Source organism: Nothobranchius furzeri, chromosome 12 (assembly GCF_043380555.1).
Source record: "Nothobranchius furzeri strain GRZ-AD chromosome 12, NfurGRZ-RIMD1, whole genome shotgun sequence".
Taxonomy (NCBI): Eukaryota; Metazoa; Chordata; class Actinopteri; order Cyprinodontiformes; family Nothobranchiidae; genus Nothobranchius; species Nothobranchius furzeri.
In genome coordinates this window covers 68,226,228-68,249,607 of record NC_091752.1, presented here as the reverse complement: position 1 = coordinate 68,249,607, position 23,380 = coordinate 68,226,228, and the positions used below count along the sequence as shown (strand labels likewise).

General features: G+C 43.5%; 1 protein-coding gene across 1 annotated transcript; it reads left to right on the top strand.

Moving 5' to 3' along the window:
• On the top strand, positions 1-16,976 carry ldlra (low density lipoprotein receptor a). The gene is made up of 18 exons (XM_015945224.3): positions 1-199; positions 4,053-4,178; positions 6,407-6,529; positions 6,603-6,983; positions 8,027-8,149; positions 8,233-8,355; positions 8,466-8,585; positions 8,757-8,882; positions 11,207-11,378; positions 11,451-11,678; positions 11,770-11,888; positions 11,999-12,138; positions 12,251-12,392; positions 14,357-14,500; positions 16,037-16,309; positions 16,393-16,473; positions 16,568-16,731; positions 16,831-16,976. The coding sequence occupies exons 1-18, from the start codon at positions 139-141 to the stop codon at positions 16,885-16,887; spliced, it is 2,703 nt and encodes a 900-aa protein (XP_015800710.3). The 5' UTR covers positions 1-138; the 3' UTR covers positions 16,888-16,976.
• The last annotated feature ends 6,404 nt before the right edge of the window (positions 16,977-23,380 follow it).

Sequence of the window (23,380 nt, the reverse complement as noted above, 5' to 3'; positions counted from 1 at the left end):
CCTCCACCAGAGCATCTTCCGGTGCGCGAGAGCGGCAGCACGCGCCTGTTGTTGATAATATTCTAGGAGCTGCCTGGTGGCGCCGAGCTCCATCACTCACGTCAGACCTGCGGGGGCTTCACGCATCTCCTGAGAAACATGAGCCAGCTGTTGGGTTCCTCCTCCCTGCTGCTCCTCATCTGCAGCTTGATCCAAACTAGTAAGTGTTCCCGGTTAGATGAACTCCTTTTATTCTGTAAATGTTTCTCTAATTAAGCCTGATTGGTGGAACCGGAACAACCGGCACTGATTAGATATTTAATGCGTCGCTTGTTCTGATTGGTCCGACTGGATGGACGTGAGTTGAGCGTGGGTGGGCGCTTTTCTCCTCAGATTGTAGATCACGTCTTTCTTCTGCTTCTGTGCGCGTTTTTCCACAATGGAGTAAAAAAAAAGCGCTCTGCGCGCCTCAGCTTCGTATATCACTACGGATCCCGATTAGGGTCAACACGTGGCACGGATCCGTTCCCTGTTAAAGTTACACACGTCATCAAGAGTTTTTAAGCCCACACCTCGTCCTCCTCTGAGCCAACATCATCATTTAGACCGGAAGTTGTCTCCTCCAGATGTTCCACTCTGCAGGTGGAACAGTAAAAACTAGAATCTGGTGCATGTCCGTGATCCGGCTCAGACTGAGAGACCACCTAAAGGCTCAGGAACCCTCTGCAGGTGCTCTGGACTCATCAGCTGATCGAGTGTGACACTGAGTCTAGACCATTGAACCTTTTCACATAATTCTGGTGATCTGAGATTCTGAATGTGCGGTTCTCATTAGCTGTAATCATCTCAGTTATTACAGAAACATGCTGACACATCTGGATTTGCCTGGAATGAGTCTGCCTCATAGGTTGGTTTCACTTTTTGGTTGGATTAGTGACACTCTAATTCCCCTCTGGGATTAATAAAGTATTTTTGAATCTGAATTTGAACGAATGAACTTTTGCACCAGATTCTAGTTTTTAGTTTCTCCTCTACAGCCTGCTGGGTCTCTAGGGAGCGTCTGTAAAGGGCAGGACCCTTCAGATTACGTCACTTTGGGCATGAATCACGATGATGATGATGATGATGATGATGATGATGAGTTATGGTTAACATTTCTGGTTGATGTGTAAATAGAATAAAATACTTCAAATGTGAACTTCTACGAACGTGTCGCCATAACTACCAGAGACTGTGCACATCAGACTACAGGACTTTACTTTTCTTAGAAAAATGTTGATAAATATTAAAAATTATTTTAAAACTTGTTAGTCAACTATACCAAAGTCAGAAGGAGGCAAATTATATTTCCTGTAAGTTTAATCTAATGAAAGTTGTTTGCAGCGGGGTGTTGATGATTATGGCCGCTCGCTGGACACTCGGCAGGCTGCACATTGAAATCTGTGATTTATTCCTGTCAGATTATGGTCATAATTCTCCTGTGGAGTGTTGATTAGCCCACCGAGGTCAAAGGAAGACCATGTTTTTGGATTTCACAATACTTTGTAAGAAGTGCGCACCCATGAACATCCAACCTGCAGCCCGTCGTCCAAATCCGTGTGCACGGCTGAGTCAAACAGATTCGGACCACCTCATATTATGTCCTCACGTGACGTAACATGTATTCTCGTCTACTGCTTTTAATTTAGAGTTTCCTCTCTGTTTATTTCCAGTTTTTAGAAAAGCTCTGGTTGTTTTGGTGGCCGGCATCCGGTAGCCAATGAGGATCTGGCGCTCAGAAGAAACGAACCACTCAGAGATAACTGTGACAAATTTGGATATTATTACTTGTGAAAATCGGTCTTTGCAGCTTTCCGTTTGGAATGTCGTCGCCTGATTTTCCTTCATAAATGATTTACAGAAGGCTGAAGAGGCCCGTAGCAACGGATGTCAGAACAAACCCAGCATTCCTCTGGTTCTGGTCGTAAACTCCGACACTCCTAAAGTTACCGTCAGACCAGTTCCCCGTCTACTGGTGTTGGGAAACGCTGTGTGGTGAAACATGCTGGAACTGGTTATCGTTCTGTTCACCAGTCACACTTACACGTCGGTTAAAACGTTGTGTTTCCGGTAAGAGACACCTGAGACGGGACACCACTAACCTGCCCTCTTAGCTGCAAACATGTGTTACTTTCCCAGAACTGATTCGCCCTCAGTCAAGAACATTTGGACCAGTTTGTCTTTCATCAACTGAACTTTAAGCCCATTAAGTAAACAACCAGTTTGAAACTGGGTTTGGTAACGTGTCACCAGTTTCAGGGAAAATAACGTGGAATAATGTCACTGATTTTCTGCATTGATTTACAAATGTTTTACTCGCTGTCCTCCATGCCACATTGAAATAACAACATAAATAAATGAACCAGATTCCAGTTTTTAACCTCATAAAACCATTTAATCAACCATCGGAAGCTCAAATTAAGTATTCAACCCTCAGGCTTCATTAGGGACATTTTTGTCCATTTGGGCAGTTTTTTGTTTTTGTTGCCATTTCACCACCGTTTGTGGATCTGGTACAAAATGTTGTTGCAAAACTTCTCTCTGGACAAAGTTTGAAATTAAATTTGGATATGGACCAAGGGAACTCCATGAAAGAAAAACACTATACACTTGAGACCGCTTGTAAAAAAAAGGCTATAAAAATGTTTACATTAATTTGTTTTTGTTGCTTTTTTTCGTTGATCTGTTGAACAACTTCAGCCCTGTTGAAACATGTAAAAATTTCAATCATTTTGAGGATTTTAACCCTTGAAATGCCAGTCTGAATACTCAAAAGTCATTGCTGTAATTTATGAAAAAAACAAAAACTGAGTTATTTTCTAAAAAACATACCTTTTTTTTGCCTGGGGTATTTATTACAAATCAATCTTGATTGTGTAAAATTTAGAATTTTTTGCATTTATAGTTTTTACATAGCAACAGATTTAAAATTTACTATACACTCGAGCCATTAGAGGACAAAAACGTCCCATTGACTTCAATGCAAACCACAGTTTTTGATCCTGTGTCATCTGCAACAAACAGTCATGCATTATGTGATGTTATGGTTTCATTTTGGACAAAAGCAGTCCAATTTATGATTTTTACTGTACACCACCAAATTCAGTCATTTCTCCATATGTTGCTCAGGGGAGAAAGTTTACACGTTTCCTAACTCTAAACCCAACCGTCGCCGTAAAGCGTCTTTAGGTTCTGGCATGTAGAATAGATTCATAATTCCTCAAATAGTTTTTATTATTACGATACAATTTTTAAAATTTAAGCAAAAATATTCTACTTTTACACGTTTAAAGCACAAATTTCTTTATGCAACTGTTACGGGTTAACACGCCCTTTAGTCTGGCAGAAACAGGTGAGCTTCCTGGGCTTTGGAGTCGTCAGGCCACCTACCTTGATTTTGAAGTCCTACCTTTTCAGAATAAAAGTTCTTATTCTTCAGTTTTTCAGTTTAATTATTCTTGTAGTTGAATATTTGGAATGACTGTGTATTTTGTAGTGCCTTTTTTTCCCTCCACGTGAACCAATCCTCATATAAACCCCTCTGATCTCTATTAAGGTAGCGCGACTCAGGGAGGCGAATGACCACAGTCACCAATTCTTGTCTTGTGTCTTGCCCATGTGTGTACTGAAACTCTAATTTCCCTCTGGGATTAATAAAGTATCTTTGAATTGAATTGAATTGTATTTCGAGCCCAAGAGGGTTTGTCTTGAAATCACAAAATTAAAAATGAAAGCATCCAGTTCCCCATTCACATCGGCGTGTGGCAAAACTGAGCTGTGTAGGAATGAAAAACACGGAAAAAGTAACAGAACAGAGAAAAGTTGCTATGAAAACAAAGTCCAAACAGAGAATGATATGGAAATATAACCATATGGAGTAATGTCACTGGACACTGCACTTTGTATGAATGAGAAAGAAGGAGGCAGGCATATTCTTCCATGCTCAGGAAATAGTTGTTTGGGATTCACATCCTGTTGACCCTTAACTGGTCCAAAGCAAAGGCACATCATCTGTTTACACCTCTCTGCCACAGGTGCATTAGCAACATGTGGGTCCAGCCATTTCCAGTGTGGGAACGGTAAATGTATCCCCCATCGGTGGGTGTGTGATGGTACGGATGACTGTGGAGACGGTACGGACGAACTTCCTGCTACCTGCTGTGAGTATAGTTTACATGCCAACAGGGTTTATTATGGCTTTAAAGGACCTGTGTAATGCTATCTTACACCTTCCAGAGCAACGCTAGGCACAATGTGTGATCAAATATTACCTTTGGCACTACTGAGGTGTCATTTTTAACAAAATTTCATTCATGTTTGTGAGCCATTATTTCAACACGGAAACAAGGTGCTTGGATTGGATGAAACCCCGCCTCCCTTCCGTGTAAATTCCCCAATAGTACACAGCTGCAGACCCGGAGACCACAGATTCACGCTTGCTGCAGATTAGGGCCGCACAATATATCGTAAATATGTCGTTATCGCGATATGAGCATGCACAATATGCATATCGCAAAGAACAGATAAATATCGCAATGAATGGTCAGCTCAAATGTTTGCTACACATAATTCATTCTGTCAGTCAAACGGAAGCATGTTTTTTTTTAAACAAATCAAGTAGAGCTCTTCACCCATTTGGCCAAATGGGTTAGTTCTCATAGCTTAGATGCTCGCCCCTGCAGCGGATGGAACTTAATTTTGATGGTTAGCAAACACCTGAGTTCAAGGGCGGAGATCCCATTTCAATTTTGGGGGGGACAATAAACAGTAAAACTTCAGAGAGTAATTTTTTGGGGGGACATGAAAAAAATACTCTCTACATACAACACTGTATGTCCTTATAAGAGACTGACCTGAGACTCTGTGCCTGTGTCTGACAGGCTCTGGCTGCCTGAGCTCAAGTGACTGGACTTTGCTTAATGAAATCATTTAGAAACAATTTCATAGGCATTTTGTTTCCTTCTTATAGATGTCTTTATCAAAATGCAAGTTTCTACTTACTTGACGTTCTGGAGCATTAAAAAACGACCTGATGTCTGCCGTTTTTCATTTCTCTGCCATTTCAACTGACCTGGTCTGCTGACAGTTGGACAGCAACACACACACAGATGGGATATTGTCATTAGAACGGAGCTGGAGGATACTGATCAACAATAATATCTTGCCAATTTTGTACATCTCCATAAGCATCCTTTCTTTTTGTTTTCATTTCAATAACAAGACTGCGGCCTAAAACGGAATAAGCAATTCAGAATAAAGATTTAAAAGTAGATCGTTAATAGTTGAAGCAACATGTCCTGAAATGACACGGCTATTAGCTGACCAGCAGCTACACGTGTGGACGGATGCAAAGCATTAATTTTAAGTACTAAAAAATATCAAACTTTTTCACAACAAAGAGAGAGAACATAAATGTCAAATTAAAATTTTATTAAATCACATAACATGAAAGCTACTAAAATCCAAATAGTTCCATATTGATTTTAATATATTTGAAATTTTCCTTCTAAATATGTCTAGAAAAAATAACAAACTTCAAATCAGCCCAAATAATTTTTTTTGGGGGGGACAACTTTGTGTAAGGGGGGGACGCGTCCCCCCCGTCCCCCCTGGGATCTCCGCCTATGCCTGAGTTAGCTTTGTTCTGCTCTTTTTGCTAATTCTGCTTTTCCCGGGATCCACTGATTGCATTTTCTTGTTCATTTTCTTTTTACCTTTCCTCACTACTTTTTGCTTCACTCATTTTTATGATTTTTTTGTTTTTGATTATTTTTGTTCCTGAGCTAAGTTTTTATTTATCGCAAGTAATATCGTCATCGCAATATTAATCATTATTATTGAATATCACAGGTTTTCCTAATATCGTGCAGCCCTACTGCAGAATCACTGTCATGTCTCATTCAGCAATTGCTGAGTCTGTCCCTGGCGCTCACCACCAAATTTTATATCCAAAATCAATATTTGAGTCTAGGCATCATTTAAAGTGCAGACTAGATAAGAAAGAAATAATTTCTTTAGATCTTTAGAACCTCCTGCTAGCTACATGCGGAGACTGGGCGTTAGTGTTTACAGTCCAGGGGAGGAGGCATCCAGATTCGAGACTGCCTAGATGGCGAGGAGCAGGGCAATAACAGTGCCTCATCCAGGCTTTAGCAGAGTTTAGAAGGGCTGAAGGGAAGAAGCAGCGGAGACGGCAAAATGCGTGCTTGAATCCAGAAACCGCTTTGGGTGTTTTTCTTGTGGAAATAACAATGTAACAAGGTCAAAAGCTCCAAAAAGTGGATTTTGCATGACATGGGACCTTTAATGCGGTAAAATGATGTATTGTAGAATAATTGAAGGTGAAAATAATTATTTTTCTTTGTGTTCTGTGCCATTTAAATTCCAGTGGCAAAAACATGCAAACCAACAGAGTTCAGCTGTGCAAACCGCCTTAACCAGTGTGTTCCGAGCTTCTGGCGCTGCGATGGCAGGGCTGACTGTGAGAATGGAGCTGATGAGGAGGGATGTGGTAAGAGTGCATCTTGTCTTGTTTGAGTTAAATTTGCAGCTCCGCCTTAGCCCTCATCCAGCTTCTCTCATAGCCGCCAAGCAGTGCGCAAGCTCAGAGTTCCGCTGCAGGAATGGCCAGTGCATTTCGTCCCATTTCGTCTGTGACGATGAGGCGGACTGTGAAGATGCCAGCGACGAGGTGTCCTGCCCAGCCACCACCTGCCTCTCATCGTCCTTCCAGTGCAACAACACAGTTTGCATTCCTCGCCTGTGGCTCTGCGACGGTGATGCCGACTGCTCCGACAGGTCGGATGAGTGGCCCGAGAACTGCCACACACAGACAGTGACTCCTCCTGCTGCTCATCAGTGCTCCTTCCCAGAGTTCTCCTGTGGGAGTGGAGAGTGCATCCATAGCAACTGGAGGTGTGATGGAGATTTTGACTGTGTTGATCACTCAGATGAAGCAGACTGTGGTAAGAACACCTTCTGACTTCTTCTGAGCTACCCTGTAGTCTATGGTTGTACCTTCAAACTAGGGATGAGCCGGATGCTCGTTTCAGACGAGTATCCGGTACGGATAAAGCATTTTTGACGAGTACGAGCATGACACGAGTAAAACTCGTAAATATCTGTAATCGTGCTGAACGAAAATCCTCATTGGGTAACTGACTGTCTTCACGCTCTGTGATTGGCCAGTCACATAGAGCGCCCGCCCCTCCCTACACCCAAAACTCTCTAGCCAGCCGGGAGCGCAGTCCGTCCGGCTCATCCACGCACACAGACAGTAACGGATCTCGCTGTGCTTGCTTCACTGTTGCTCACGTTTCTTCAGTTTTCCCTAGGTTTTCTTCAGCTCGCCTCTTTTTCGGTTGAATATTTAAACTTACTTTTTCGTAACTTATTGACAAGACAGAGCTGACATGCTGCATCAGTCACTCACTACCTCTGCTCCGGTCGGGTTTTATTTTTATTTTTTTACTCCCTCTCTCTCCCTCTCACCCTCTCTATCTCTCTCAGACACACACACCTCAATCCACATTGTTTTGTTTAACTTTGTGTGGGAAAATGCCAAGAACGTTAAGAAAAAAATCAGTTTAATCAAATTAAAATTAAAAAATTTATATAAAGTTGTGTCTGGTTCTAGCATTTCATATTTCCTAGTTCCTACTGCATGAGTTCAGATGTATTAATCCATGCACTTAAATATTAATGTTCTGGTTTTATTGAAACACTTGTTCTGAAATAGTTCCTTTACTATTGTGATCAAAAATATTTAATCTCAATTCTGAGGCTGCTCTGTAAATAGTTTTCAAATAAACAATACACATAGCAACTTCTGATCATTCCATATCAATTTCAGGCTTAAAATAATATATTGATGTAAACCACACCCACTTCCGGTTAAACCACGCCCACTTCCGGGTCATGCCACGCCCATTCCGAGTACAGATACAGATACAGATAGTGGTGTATTCGCTCATCCCTACTTCAAACCCTCTGCCTCCTCGTCCCTTAGGTCACTCCACCTGCTCTCTAGATGAGTTTACATGTGGCGATGGCACATGCATCCATGGCAGCCTCCAGTGTAACCAACAATATGACTGCAGAGACATGAGTGATGAAATCGACTGTGCCAATGGTACACATCCCTTCTTCCATCCTTACAGGATTCTGTAGCTGAATCCCATATCTGTTCATGTTGTTTAACTCTGTATCCTGCAGTTAGCCCCTGTGAGGGTCCAACCATGTTTAAGTGCACCAGTGGGGAGTGTATAAGCATAGATAGAGTGTGTGACAAAAAGCGTGACTGCAAGGACTGGACAGATGAGCCTCTAAGGTACTGTGGTGAGTACAGAGCCTCCTCATTCCTAGCCACCTTTTTGATGACTAGTTTATGCATCTAATTAAAGTTTCCACAACCTAAACATTGTAATTATATCTTCATTTCTTTAAAGGCACCAATGAGTGTCGGTACAACAATGGCGGCTGCTCCCACGTTTGCAAAGACCTGAAGATTGGCTATGAGTGCTTGTGTCCAACTGGATTCAGCCTAGTTGATGCAAAAAGATGTGAAGGTAAGCTCTTTCACTGTTAGTGCCCTTGACCTGAGCTCAGATGAAGGATCGATGCCAAAAATATAATTTGCTGTGACGTAAACCCTGCAGACATCACTGCTTTTAGATAAAAAGGGAAAAGCTCATTCTCATGTACTCAGGAACATTCTGTTGAACCTTTTCTCTAATCAGATATTGACGAGTGCACCAACCCAGAAACCTGTAGTCAAATCTGCGTCAACCAGGTCGGCAGCTACAAATGCGAATGCGAAGAGGGTTATCAAGTTGACCCAGCAACCAAAGCATGCAAGGCCATTGGTAAGTATTCTCCTGGGTAGTGTTGATCTGCCTTGTACAGTGGGTGGGGCAAAGCTAACCAATGTTAGCTTACGCAGCTTTAGCCAGGAATCAGGATCTTACTGGATGCAACCGTCTGGAACAAGAGACAGACAGAAATGTACAATTTGTTTGGTTAGTTTTTCACTAAATTGGTACAAGTGTGACAGGATGAGCGTCCTGTCACTGTGTCCCAGTTGATCATGCTCTCTGGCTGCTTGGCCACAGGGATGCTCCTTTGGCTGACTGGTTAGCGCGCGTGACTCTCGCCCGGGAGTCTGGGGATCGAATCTCACCCGGGCCCTCGCTTCTCCACCTTGCCACACATGTAGTAATTGCACATGTGAACATGTGAGGCATATGATGCGATAGGCATTATTCACAGCAGACGTTTTGATTTGAAAGAGAAGGGAAGATATGGGTGTTTTAATGTGGGTCCCATTCCATTTGGGAAAAGTTCTGGTTGTAAGCATCTGGCAGAACAGTTGGCACGCACCGCTGCAGAAGTGGAATGCAGCATTTGTCAATGTACCTGTACGACTTTTACACTTTGACTGCCTCCATTTCTTTAACCCTCCAACTGTTCTAATTGGTGTGACCCCGCGAGGAAAGTTGACCATTGAGCAGGGTGGATGGTTTATCCCTTGAGGTCCACGTGGCAGGGGTGAGGTGGTGCTCACTCCTCACCCCTGCCACATGGACCCAAGGGATAAACCATCCACCCTGCTCAATGGTCAACTTTCCTCGCAGGGTCACACCCATTAGGACAGTTGGAGGGTTAATCACAATGTCTCGGTTATTTCACTGTTCATCTTTACTTTAATTGCATTTTGGGTGCCAGCCCCTCTGAAAAGTCTCACGCGAAGACAGGTTCCAGATGCCCGTGATGCCACTGGGACTTATTTGAGAGGAACTTTGTTTCTAGGCCCTGCGTCTCATGGAGGAAGTTCGGAGTACTTGCAATCATTTTGAGATATTTTGGATGCTCCGTTGCAAATCAAGTTCACAATATGGTCAGATCCCAGTTTAATGCTGGTGTGACGTACCAGTACGTAGCGTGATTGAACTTTGACGCTACACTGGCTTTTCTCACACATTTTCCTTTGTTTGTGTGTTTGGGTATAGCTGTCTGTATTAGCAATTTTGTTGAAGTACACATAAAAAGTGAGCCGTATCCAGTTTTTCTGATGTCTCATGGTATTATTTTCCAGTTTTAGGATTGAAATTCCCCAGAAAAAGGATGTGAATTCATCTTTAAAGGGGCATTATGGAAGTTTGACAGCCAAAACATGTATAGAAATAATAAATGTCTTCTTCATACATTCTCCTGCAATGCCCTGGTCCTGTAGAATGAGCCCTGGCATTTTTACTGTGATTGCCTGTTTTTCTGTAAAATCATAGAAAAAGAGAGATGCTCGGGTCGAGCAGGCTGCTTCATGCGCGTTCACGCTCAGGCATCGCCCGTAGCATTTGCTATCCGTAGCTTTAGCAGCAGAGAGAGAGGCAGTGCCAACTCAGCGACTTTGTCGCTGTTCCTAGCGCCTAGTGATGAACCTAGCTACATTTCTGAGGACCCTTAGCTACTTTCTGTAGAACTTTCTTCTAGATATTTTCTGCAAATTAGCAACAAAATAGCCATTTTCGCTCCGAACCGTTCTTTGAACGTTGTTTCAGCTGTCATCAAGGATATAAATGTTACAGATACGAAAGACATTACTGGCCCTTTAGCTCACCTAGTTAGACGTTGGACTCCCGTACAGAAGATCCGGGTTTGATTTTAGATTTGAACTTAATTTATTTAGAGTTTATTTTTTACATTAATGGTTTATTTTTTTACAGTAAGATGCCCAAAATTTTATTTGAGACTCGCCGAACGGCATTGAATTCACAGATAAAAAAGATGTGGGTTCAACTTTCATTTTGGAACAATTTTTCAAGCAAGGGAAGGGAATGATCTGAGCATGCAGGAGGACTGACCCATCATAAACCTTTGTCGCCTGTGCTGAAGAGAAAGGTACAGAACCCAATTATTTAATTAATTAGCTGCGTGTTCTCCTGCCCTCTGTCCTCCAGGCCACACACACACACACACACACACACAAGGGACTGTCTCAGCTGTTATTTTCATTAAGGGGTGTGCACGTACAGCATGCGCGCCTAGTGCACGAGCCTACTATTGAAGCTGCCGTTACGCTTTTGGCCTGAGGGGGCAGTCGCGAGCATAAAAATTCAAAACTCCGTAAAGTCCCTTTAAGCAATCATTGATTAACCCAGATAAAAGGATCTTTTATGTTCTTATTTCATAGGTACGATAGCTTACCTTTTCTTCACCAACCGCCATGAAGTCAGAAAGATGACTTTGGACAAAAGGGAGTACACAAGAGTAATACCCCGTCTAAAGAACGCTGTGGCTCTCGACATGAATATGGCTACAAAGGAGATCTACTGGTCAGACCTTTCCCAGAAGAAAATCTACAGGTGAGCAAACCTGGATAGGTGATATTTTATTCCATGTTGCTTGTTAAACAAAGATCTTAACTTTCTATCCAGAACTCCAATGGGCTTGGCTGAAAATTCTTCCCATCACCACGTAGTGATAGGGAATGACATTGAAGCTCCTGAAGGAATTGCCTTAGATTGGATCCATGGGAACCTGTACTGGACCGACAGCATTCGTAGGACAATCTCCGTGGTAACAGCTGATGGCAGCCACCGCAAAACTCTCTTCCACCAAAACCTATCGAAGCCTCGTGCCATTGTGGTTGACCCCCACAGGAAGTAAGCTAATGGCTTAAGTTTTCTTCCTGTTTGTGCGATCCAAGAGTCGGTATGTTCCGGTTGTTTCATCTCCAGTGTGTCCATCCCACAGCTTCATTTTCTGGACTGATTGGGGAAGTCCAGCAAAGATTGAGAAGGGAGGTCTTAATGGAGTAGACCGCGTTTCTCTGGTCACCGAAAGCATCGAATGGCCTAATGGAATCACAATAGGTAAATCCAAGCATTCGTGTCTCTCTGGTTCCAACATGTATCTGCATGCTATTGGGAACCCTGGTCTGACTCTTTCAACCTCCATCCCAACCATCCTGCTTCCTCCCCAGACCTGCTAAACCAGCGGCTCTACTGGGTGGACTCAAAGCTGCACACCCTCTCCAGCATCGATGCTCAGGGTGGAGGTCGCCGCACCCTCATCATTGATGAGCACAAGTTGGCTCACCCTTTGGGACTCACTGTTTTTGAGGTAGACGAGTTAACACATCAAATTGTGATACGCTAAACCTCTCAGAGAACATGAAATAAATTGCATTTTTTTGTTTCAGTTTCTCAAATGTGTGTTTTTTGCATTTTCTTAGGAAAGCGTGTTCTGGACAGACGTTAGCAACAACGCCATCATCAGCGCAAACAGACTGACTGGTGATGACATCACACCAGTGGCAGAGCACCTGTCATCACCAGAGGACATCATTCTTTACCACAACCTCAAACAACCTGCTGGTAAACCATTACAGCATCAGGAAATGTTTCATACACTCAACAAAAATATAAACGCAACACCTTTGTTTCTGCTCCGATTTTTCATGAGATGGACTTAAAGATCTAAAATTCATTCCAAATACACAATATTACCATTTATCTCAAACATTGTTCACAAATCAGTCTAAATGTGTGATAGTGAGCACTTCTGCTTTGCTGAGATAATCCATCCCACCTCACAGGTGTGCCACGTCAAGATGCTGATCCGACATCATGAGTAGTGCACAGGTGTACCTTATACTGCCCACAATAAAAGGCCACCCTGGAATGTGCAGTTTTGTCTCACAGCAAAATGCCACAGATGCCACAAGCATTGAGGAAGCGTGCAATTTGCATGCTGACAGCAGGAATGCCAACCAGATCTGTTACTCGTGCACTGAATGTTCATTTCTCCACCATAAGCCATCTCCAAAGGCGTTTCAGAGAATATGGCATTACATCCAACCGGCTTCACAACCACAGACAACGTGTAACCACACCAGCCCAGGACCTCTACATCCAGCAGGTTCACCTCCAAGATCGTCTGAGACTAGCCACTCAGACAGCTGCTGAAACAATTGGTTTGCATAACCAAACAATTTTTGCACAAACTGTCAGAAACAGTCTCAGGGAAGCTCAACTGCATGCTCGTCGTCCTCATCGGGGGCTTGACCTGACTCCAGCTCGTCACCGTAACAGACTTGAGTGGGCAAATGCTCACATTTGATGGCGTCTGGCACGTTGGAGATGTGTTCTCTTCACGGATGAATCTCGTTTTACATTATTCAGGGCAGATGGCAGACAGCGTGTGTGGTGTCGTGTGGGTGAGCGCTTTGCCGATGTCGATGTTGTGGATCGAGTGGCCCATGGTGGTGGTGGGGTTATGGTATGGGCAGGCATCTGTTATAGACAAAGAACACAGGTGCATTTTATTGATGGCATTTTGAATGCACAGAGATACCGTGATGAGATCCTGAGGCCCATTGTTGTGCCGTACATCCATGAACATCACCTCATGTTTCAGCAAGATAATGCACGGCCCCATGTTGCAAGGATCTTTACACAATTCTTGGAAGCTGAAAATGTCCCAGTTCTTGCATGGCCAGCATACTCACCGGACATGTCACCCATTGAGCATGTTTGGGATGTGCTTGACCGGCGTATACGACAGCGTGTACCAGTTCCCACTAATTTCCAACAACTTCGCACAGCCATCGAAGAGGAGTGGACCAACATTCCACAGGCCACAAGAAGATGTGTTGCACTGCATGAGGCAAATGGTGGTCACACCAGATACTGACCGGTTCTGAGTCCCCAGACCCCCAATAAAGCAAAAAACTGCACATTCCAGGGTGGCCTTTTATTGTGGGCAGTATAAGGTACACCTGTGCACTACTCATGATGTCAGATCAGCATATTGATGTGGCACACCTGTGAGGTGGGATGGATTGTCTCAGCAAAGCACAGGTGCTCACTATCACACATTTAGACTGATATGTGAACAATGTTTGAGAGAAATGGTAATATTGTGTATCTGGAATGAAATTTAGATCTTTAAGTCCATCTCATGAAAAATCGGAGCAGAAACAAAGGTGTTACATTCATATTTTTGTTGAGTGTATAACTGGCTCAAACCGGCTCCACGGGATTTGGTTGGGGATTTTACCATTGATATATGAAAAGACTATAGAAAAGATTGTAAATGGGAATAAAATGTTTAAAAGCTTATTTTTTCACGATTTTAGATTACTTTAAAAATATTTTGTTTTCACTGAATAGAGCCAAGCTTGTGATTTTTAAGAGCTCTTTAGATAACTTGTATTTTCTACACTGATGGTAACAATTCCACATATCAGTTTGTCAAAAGTGACGTGTCTTTAGATTAAACAGAATGTGTCTAAAACCCTCCAATCGCTGAGCGAGCAGTTTTCTCCTCTCTGCTGCAGGAAGGAACTGGTGTCATGTGACCAACAGCAGCTGTGAATTCATGTGCCTTCCTGCCCCTCAAGTTAGCAGACACTCTCCAAAATATACCTGTGTCTGTCCAGATGGCGCGATGCTAGCCAGAGACACGAGGACGTGTGTGCCCGGTGGGTGGATAAATTGCGACATTTCGGCAGTTTTAATACTGCTGAAGTGAAGGAGTATTCTGAAGTGTGTTTGTGCGTGTACGTTGTTGCCGTCTTAAATCAGATGTCCTTTTAATAGGAATCATTACAATTAATAAATGATTTACGAAACTTTCTTTATTTTATAAACAACGTACCGGTTTGTAAAAATAACACTTGGATCAACGTTTAGAGGAAATTTAGGAGACTAGCTACGTTTTAGGACCTGGTAAAAAAACAGAAATCCCATTCAAAGAGATTTTTAGATAATAACGTTACAGAACCAGTTTTGGAGATTTAAGCTTTTTTTAACCCTCCCACTGTCCTAATGGGTGTGACCCGGCGAGGAAAGTTGGCCATTGAGCAGGATTAACGGTTTATTCCTTGAAGTCCATGTGGCAGGGGTGAGGTGGTGCTCACTCCTCACCCCTGCCACGTGGACCCAAGAGATAAACCATCAACCCTGCTCAATGGTCAACTTTCCTCGCGGGGTCACCCATAAAGACAGTGGGGGGGGGGGGGGGGGGGTTAATTTAAGATGGCAGCAACTTGTTTTGGTTCTTAGCTGCAGCAGGACTTGTCCAGGGGTGTCCAAACTTTTCAAGTGCAAATTTGTGGCCCCTCATTTGACTTTTGATATTGTACTGCTCAAAAGTATCCTGGTGTTAGTTAAAATAAACATAGAAATGTTTTAAAGTGTTGATTGACACCAGCAACACCTGGAGAGACAAAACTCTATTATTTTAGAAATGCAACTGGAAACCACACAGAATCACTCGGGGGCCCCAGGGCCACAGATTGGACATGCCTGGACCGACCAAACCAAACATCTGTTGAACATGAAAGCCATGTATCAGTAACAGAGGTGGACTCGAGTCACATGACTTGGACTCGAGTCAGACTCGAGTCATTATTTTAATGACTTCTGACTTGACTTTATAAAATCTATTAAGACTTACGACTTGACTTGGACTTGAACGCCAATGACTTGCGACTTGAATCGACTTGCAAAGTGACACGACATGGACAAAAATCATAAGTCATTCTTGGTTCTGGGTTGGATCTTGTTCTGCAGCAACTCTTTGTTTATAACCAGTTTCAGTTTCTGCTGTTTGAGCGAATAAATGAAGTTTTAAGAAGCTTTAACTCTGGGATTTATTTATGATCATCGTCATTAAATTGAAGTTGGACAGATGACTTGATTATAACTTGAAAATTCAAAGTTATGGACTTGGACTTGACTTGGACTTCCCGATCATTGACTTCGGACTCAACTTGGACTTAATTGTTTTTGACTTGGACTTGACTCTAGACTTGACTGGAAAGACTTGTGACTTACTTGTGACTTGCAAAGCAGTGACTTGGTCACACATCTGGTCAGTGAACACAAGTTTACCAACATGGAGGTCATTTGGGAAGCGATGCACAATAGATTAGAACAGTTATTAACAGAGAAACATAGCTAACATGCTAACATGCTAATTCTGATTAATCTTTCTGTTTTCTGAACATTCCCAGCTGTGCCAACATCTGCAGCTCCCATTGAGCCTCTAACCCCGCCCACCCGACGCCCTCATCTGCCACCGGTTCCACCCAGTACCACACTAAAGACCCAAGTCCACGCCACCACTACACTACTCCCAGTGATCATGAGCACCACCACCAAGCCACTGAGGAGCACCACCAGGCCTCCTGTTAGGACCACCACACATTCACCAACCAAGACCTTACCTGGACCAGAGAAGCCAAAACTCCTGAGAAGCACCACAGTGGCTCCAGTCACCTCTACAGGCAAGTTGGTAGTAAACATTCATGTTTAGCTAACATCATTCCTCTCGAGTCCGTAACTTATGTGTTGCCCTTTTTCTCCTCAGTTGTTCATCCTAAAGTTGCAGCTGCTGTTCCCACAGCCACCTCCATCACCCCGGTAGCTCTTTATCTGATCTTACCTCTGGGTGCGTGGCTTAACATCTTCTCATACTCCATCTACTTCTAGCAGCAGACACCAACCTTGACTTAACTCTCTCTGGATCTGTCTCCATCTAACAGCGGTGGTTTGTATGGTGGTTGGTGGGGGGGTGTTGCTGTGGAGGAACTTCAAGTTGCGGAACAGCAACACGATTCACTTCCACAACCCCGTTTACCAGAAAACCACCGAAGACCAGGTGCACATCTGGAAGAGACAAAGCTTCGATGGCTATGCCTACCCTAAAGTAAGTCCATAAGCTCTTGTTACTCGCTCACCTTTATGTAAAGTAGAACATGTTGTTCGTTTTTGGTAAACATGGCGTTATATGTTTTTCTCCTATCAGAGACAAATTGTGAGCGCAGATGAAGAGGCGGATAATCCTGCGTTCTCGGAAAACTGAAAAGTCAGGTGCAGTGGAGTGTCCAGATCTTTTAAAATGGGGTGGCCCAGGCGAGGCACAACTTTGTGCATGGGTGGCACCAATGGTTATGCTTTTTTTGTTTAACCCCCGGCCTTTTGTGGACAATGCAAAGCCTATTTAAAGGTAAATTAGTGTGTTGGCACCTGGGGTGGCCAATCAGATTCCAAGGGTGGCATGTGCTACCCAGGCCACTCCCTGGACACGCCCCTGGTCAGGTGGAGCAGAAGAAGGCACCCCAGAATCCTTTTTACCTCACACAACACGGGAAAACTCGAAACCACTGAATCCTCACCAACCGAACGCTGCAGAGACAGGCTGAAGATGGAGTTTTGTTCCCCATCAGAACCTACCAGGTCATCAGAAGATGGACGCCACAGCTCCCGTTCACTTCAAGCTCTGAAGCTAACTCTCAAAACCGAGGAAGGCGTCACCATTTGAGTCGTGTCGTGCTCTTCGCATCCTGTGTTTTTGTAGCTTAGTTCAGTGCAGTTCAGTGCCACTCCCTGAAAGTCCTGCCAGCAGATGTTCTGTAAATATTGGTCCAGTAGAAAATAATTGATGGGAGTCCGGTTGGATCTTGCACTATTTATGATTTACAGCAGATGTGTAGTGATAAACCACCAGAGCAACGTGTTAAACTCTTATTTTAATAATAATAATAATAATAATACATTTTATTTCAAGCGCCTTTCAAAGCTCTCAAGGTCACTGTACAAAACAAAATATAACAAGCAAGCAATACAAACAACAAGAAATAAATGCTAGGAGTAATTCCCAAGGGTAGAGTCGGAGCAGTGCAATGGATAATAGACTAAAAAGAGTAGATGGAAGGAGGACAATTACAGTGAGTAAGCCAGGCGGAACATGTGAGTTTTGAGTTGAGACTTGAAGGTTGAGAAGGAGTTTATATTGCGGAGGTCAGGCGGTAGAGTGTTCCAGAGTTTTGGAGCTGAGTGGCTGAAAGCTCTGGCTCCCATAGTACAGAGACGAGTGCGAGGAACAGACAGGGAAGGTGAAGATGATGATCGGAGAGAGCGAGTGGGAGTGACAATGTGGAGGAGATTAGAAAGATAAGGGGAAGCGAGATTATGGATGGCTTTAAAGGCATGAAGAAGTATCTTATAGTCAATTCTGTATTTGACAGGGAGCCAGTGAAGTTGATGCAGGACAGGGGTAATGTGATCAAAAGTGGAGGTCTTGGTGATTATCCGGGCATCTGAATTTTGGACTAACTGTCACTTGTTACCTGTAAACAGATATTTTGACCGTTTTAAAGCGTTTCTGTCCAAAGAGTTGTGTATTTCCATCTTGAGTCTCGTATTTATTCCCTGAACAGATTTCCTGGTGTGTGATTGCATCATCACCACCTGCTGATCAAATCATCCATGTGGATGTTGTCGCTTCCAGAATCCGACTTTTCTAATTAATTGGAGTTAAAAAAAAACATTTTAAACAATTAGCTGAGTCTGAATCAGCAGGTCAGAGCTGTACCAAAATGTCAGAAATGTCCCGTTGAACTGATCTCAGACTTCGGTTCGACCCTTGTGACCTTGTGGCGGCCCTCGTGTCACGCTGAAATGAAAAAGTCAACCTCAGAGAAAAAGCACATGACGTGTCTTGATTACACGTTCCTCAGACTTCAGATCCCACCACGTGGACCCACAAGCAGCTTTGTTCCTGAACATCGTCCCCAGATGCCTTCTGCTGGTTTGTGATGCCGACGGCCATCTTTAAAATCCCTTAGGGCTGAAGAGCGTTGATGCAGCGGCGTGCCGCATCCCACCACACGCCGTCCCTCTGACCACTTTTCCAGCATTCCCAGGCTAATGCCCGGTTTACACGCCAGGATAAATGAGTCGATTCTCGACACGATTCTCCCCCCTGACAATCTTAACGGTGCCTGAATACCCAAAGATAATCCTATCAGATATTCCTGCCGTGTGTGGTGGGTGCTGGTGCTCAGAAGCACGTTGTACATTCAGGAATGTTCAGCTTGTTGGATTGTCTTGTCTCGATATTAACGTGTGCGGTAGCCCCAAAGATAAATGAGCCAGTCAGAACGCGAAGTGACAGAAGCACGCTGCCCTGAGCTTCCTCCTCCATTTTTGTTTACGCTGAAATCACGTTTGAGATCTCGAGACTTTCTGTGAGATTTCCCGTCTGGCCGATGGATGTTGGTTTGTGTGTGGTGTGTAGTTTTAGCTGCGTGGCCACACACCGTTATATCTGTCATTTTTTATCATTGTGTGTGTGTGTGTGTGTGTGTGTGTGTGTGTGTGTGTGTGTGTGTGTGTGTGTGTGTGTGTGTGTGATTCTAATACACACATCAGGAGCTGATAATGATCATTTCTTTCTGGATAAATGCGTGCCTTATCCTAGAAAATACTTTGAAATGTTCCTCTTGGTGCTTTGAAGGCAGCAGATGGACCGAGCCCGACTTCAGAGCTGGTTTTTCTTGACCGGGAGGATAAATGGGACATAAAACTGCTGCTGAAGCCTTTTTTATGGGTTACTGACAAACTGCAGTGTGTACATATAATGCTCATGAGTGTACATATTAGTTCTCAACTGCTAGGGTGTTCTTTCTTTAAAATGTGCTGTAAATAAATAAAAAGCTTATATTTATTACTAGGTTTGTTGTCTCTGGAGTCTGTTTCATGCATTTAGGGCTGAACTGCAGGAGGATTTCAGCCTCTGACGCGCTAACTTACCTCAACAGCTTGTTTTGTTTCAGCGCAGCTCTTCCAGGACTCTGCTGGACTTACACTATGTTCTGGTTTATCTTTGACTTCCCAGAAACTTTCTCCTCCTTCCTTTCCTCCCACATCACGCCGAGCCATGTGGCTCACGTTTCTCCAGCTGGCTGCTATCGAGGCCACATGGCTCGGTCGCAGTCGGGGTAATGTGAGACTGAAGGGCTTTCTGTTTTTTCTGTCCTGCTGTTCTTCGTTAGGAAGCGAGCCTTTTCCTGGGGTAAGCGTTTGTTTTCGTTCAGTGAGATCGGCCGGGTGGGAACCAGAGTTTTACTGCCTTAACTGTCAATTAACACCTTAAAAAATTAGCTAACTGGTTTTTCTTATTAATTTGGGTCCAAAAAGTGTTTAAAAACGAATAAAGTTTTAGAATAATAAAAAATTTTCCATGCACAATGTCATTCACTGTTTTGTTTGAATTTAAAGCAGAAAGGTGGGGGACCCTGTGATGTTAGTTCCTTAACAGGCCCAAAACAACCCTCGCACTACAGAAGAAATAGTAATAATTCCCATCAAATGAACCAGCAAACCCAGCACTACAAGGATATCTAAACAATTTTTATCATTTTTCGAGGAATAGGCTTCAAAATAGGCCTAGGGCTCAAGGGGTTAACTGTTCAGAGTGTAAGATCACGTCCAACAAGCTGCTGTTTGGGAAGGAAAACGGGGTTTGCTGATGTTTGATTGGCAGAATGAATGGTGTGAGTATGGCCACGTGTGGTCAGACCCACCAACCCGCTGGTGGATGTTTAGCAGTCCAAACCAACCCACCAGAGGTCAAAGTTCAAGGCTAAAGAGGACCAGAAGTGTTTCACAGATATCCTGAGTGGCGGTTTTACCATTAGGCATAGGTCGGCGGCTGCCTGGGGTCCTCTTGTGTTGGGTGTCTCAAGACAATGACAACGTGGACAGCTGACTTCACCTAAGCCCCGCCTCCTGACAACAGGAAGTCTATTGTTTTATGGTGAAATGCCCATATTTGTCCCCTGTAATTTAGTCAACATGACAGTAAGATCATGCACTTCTTCATGATGCTGTAATGACCATTCATTTCTGATAGTTTTCCAGAGAGGGAGGGGCTTTGATGCCATGGTGAATTCTGGCGTGACGCCGTGACCTTACGTTTGACTGTAACTTCCACAAACAGCCTCCGATCTGCACGAGAGTGAACATGGCAATCAACAATCATGCCCTTTAGCCAACGAGGCACAAACGGTTGGTGAACTTTTATAATATCACCACAGCGCCCCCTACATACCTTTAAAATTGTAATAACTCCTACAAACAAGGTCACAACTGCACCAAACTTGCTATGTGTCATCATATCGTCATGGTTGATATCTCTTTAGCTCCGCCCCTGACAGATTTTAGGCCCTGAATAACACACGCATAATGCATTTCACACCGAACTGCACGCAAATGACTGTTATCAACCTACAAACTGCTTCATGGAATGTTTCCTAAATTTGGGACAGCGCCCCCTAGATACAATAAAACCTTTGTAACTTCTGCAAAAAAGCTCTAGACTATATCACACATGGTGGGAGTCATCACACAACTGCAATCAACACGTGTGTGCTCACTTGTTCAAATCACTTTAACTCCGCCCACTTACAGCCTTTTGTCTCTAGATGACCTGTGCAATGTTTGATTGATGCCAAATTAACAGAAAACCATCTTTGATGACCAGAGATGACCTCTATGGGATTTAGTTGTAAATGGTCACAGCGCCCCCTAGATGGGTTCAAACTTGATTAACTTCTAAAGACAAAGTTTGAATAGCATTATACTTGGCTTGTGACATCACGTGACTGCACCAAACACATTGATGTGGTTGTTGGTTCAAACCCCTGTAGCTCCGCCCCTTTCAGCTCTCTGGCTCTAGATTACACACACATCGTCTGATTGATGCCAAAATAACAGAAAACCATCTTTGTCAACCAAAGCTGACCTAAATGGATTTTTTCTGTAGTTGGTCACAGCGCCCCCTACATTACTTTAACCTTCCATAACTTCAAAAAACATGGTCAGAATAGCATTAAACTTGGTTTGTGTCATCACACCACCAGTGTGGTAAAGATAGAGTATCCACTAGTGGTGAGATGTGTAATTTAATGGTGGGCTCAGAGGAGATGCTGAGTCAGGGTGAGGTGCAGACGAGGAGACTGTTCGCGGTGTCTGAGGTCACGGGGGGTCGACGTTTACATTCCGCGGACGTACCCGGCTGCCCTGGGCTGCCGGCCGGGACGGAGCGGAGGTGTGAGGGCCGAACGACGCTGCTTGCAACTTTTATTTATTTTCTGTTTTTGTGTCACTTCTTAACCCAGCATCACGACTCTGTTGCAGCCCATCGTGTTGTTGCACCACGCTGACCTGTAGGTTTTACCTGAAGTGTTACCTCACGATGGGGGGCGTGTGACATCACAGCAGCTGTCAGCTGGACGACTTTCTGACCTTTGCTCTCTGGATGTGTTTTAGTCAGAGTCAAAACACTCCCTCTGTTCCCCTGATATTTATATATTAATGGCAGCATCAGAAAACCGAGATTTAGAATAAAAAACGGTTTGTTTCAAACGAAGTTACTGTTTTTAATTCTGTCTTCAGCTACTCTTTTCCAAGAGTCTGGATCCGACTTTAGAGACGTTTCCCAAGATTTATGATGAAAAAGATGATGACATAAACATAAAAAACAGAAAAATCAGCAGGGAAAAAATATAATAAAATAAAGCCATTAAAAAAACTAAAGAACCCAAAACAATGTCTCAAGCCCTGCAGGACTCACTTGGGAGAAGTGAATGAATACCCAATAAGACAGAGACTGAGACAGGACAAGGGTCTCCATGGGAGAGAACGTTAATGCTCAATAAAAAAATAATTAATGTTAAAAAAGGGACCCTTGTTGTAAAATGTTACCTTAACACTAGAACATGGTGGTGGTAGTGTGACGGTCTAGGGTTGCTCTGCTGCTTCAGGATCTGGACCATTTGCGGTAGTTGATGGAACCATAAATTCTGCTCTCTAGCAGAACATCTGGAAGGAGAAAGTCTGGCCTTTGATCTTAAACGGGCAGTTGATATTGAAACACCCTCCCAGAGACTTATGAGAAGTTATCGCTAACGGCTGGCTGCAACTGTTGCTGCTGAAGGAGTTACATCCTGTTAAGTTTAGATGTTAATTACTTCTTCACAAAGGCTGGTCTGAACTGATTTGTTCCATTAATAACTGAATCCAATTATTAGAAACTATTTACTCCAGTTATCGTTGTCAAATGGCGCCCTCTGCTGGATAACATTTCACATGACGTGGAAATTTGGAACGCTTTTGTGAAAAAAAAGGCTTTTAAAATCTACAAAAATAATTCAATTATATTAAATTCAACAAGTTTATTTGTAAAGCACCAAATCAGGACAAGAGTCGTCTCAAGGACTTTCACACAGGAAACATCCCAACACAGGTCAGTTCATTAAGCAAATCAGAAAAAAAGTTTCTTATATAAGGAACCCAGCAGGTTGCATCGAGTCACTGACTCTTTACAGCAATCCTCATACTAAGCAAGCATGCAGCGACAGTGGAGAGGAAAACTCCCTTTTAACAGGAAGAAACCTCCAGAGGATCCTGGCTCAGTATAAGCAGCCATCCTCCACGACTCACTGGGGATCGAGAAGACAGAGCAGACAGAGCAGACACACACACACACACACACGCGCACGCACGCACAC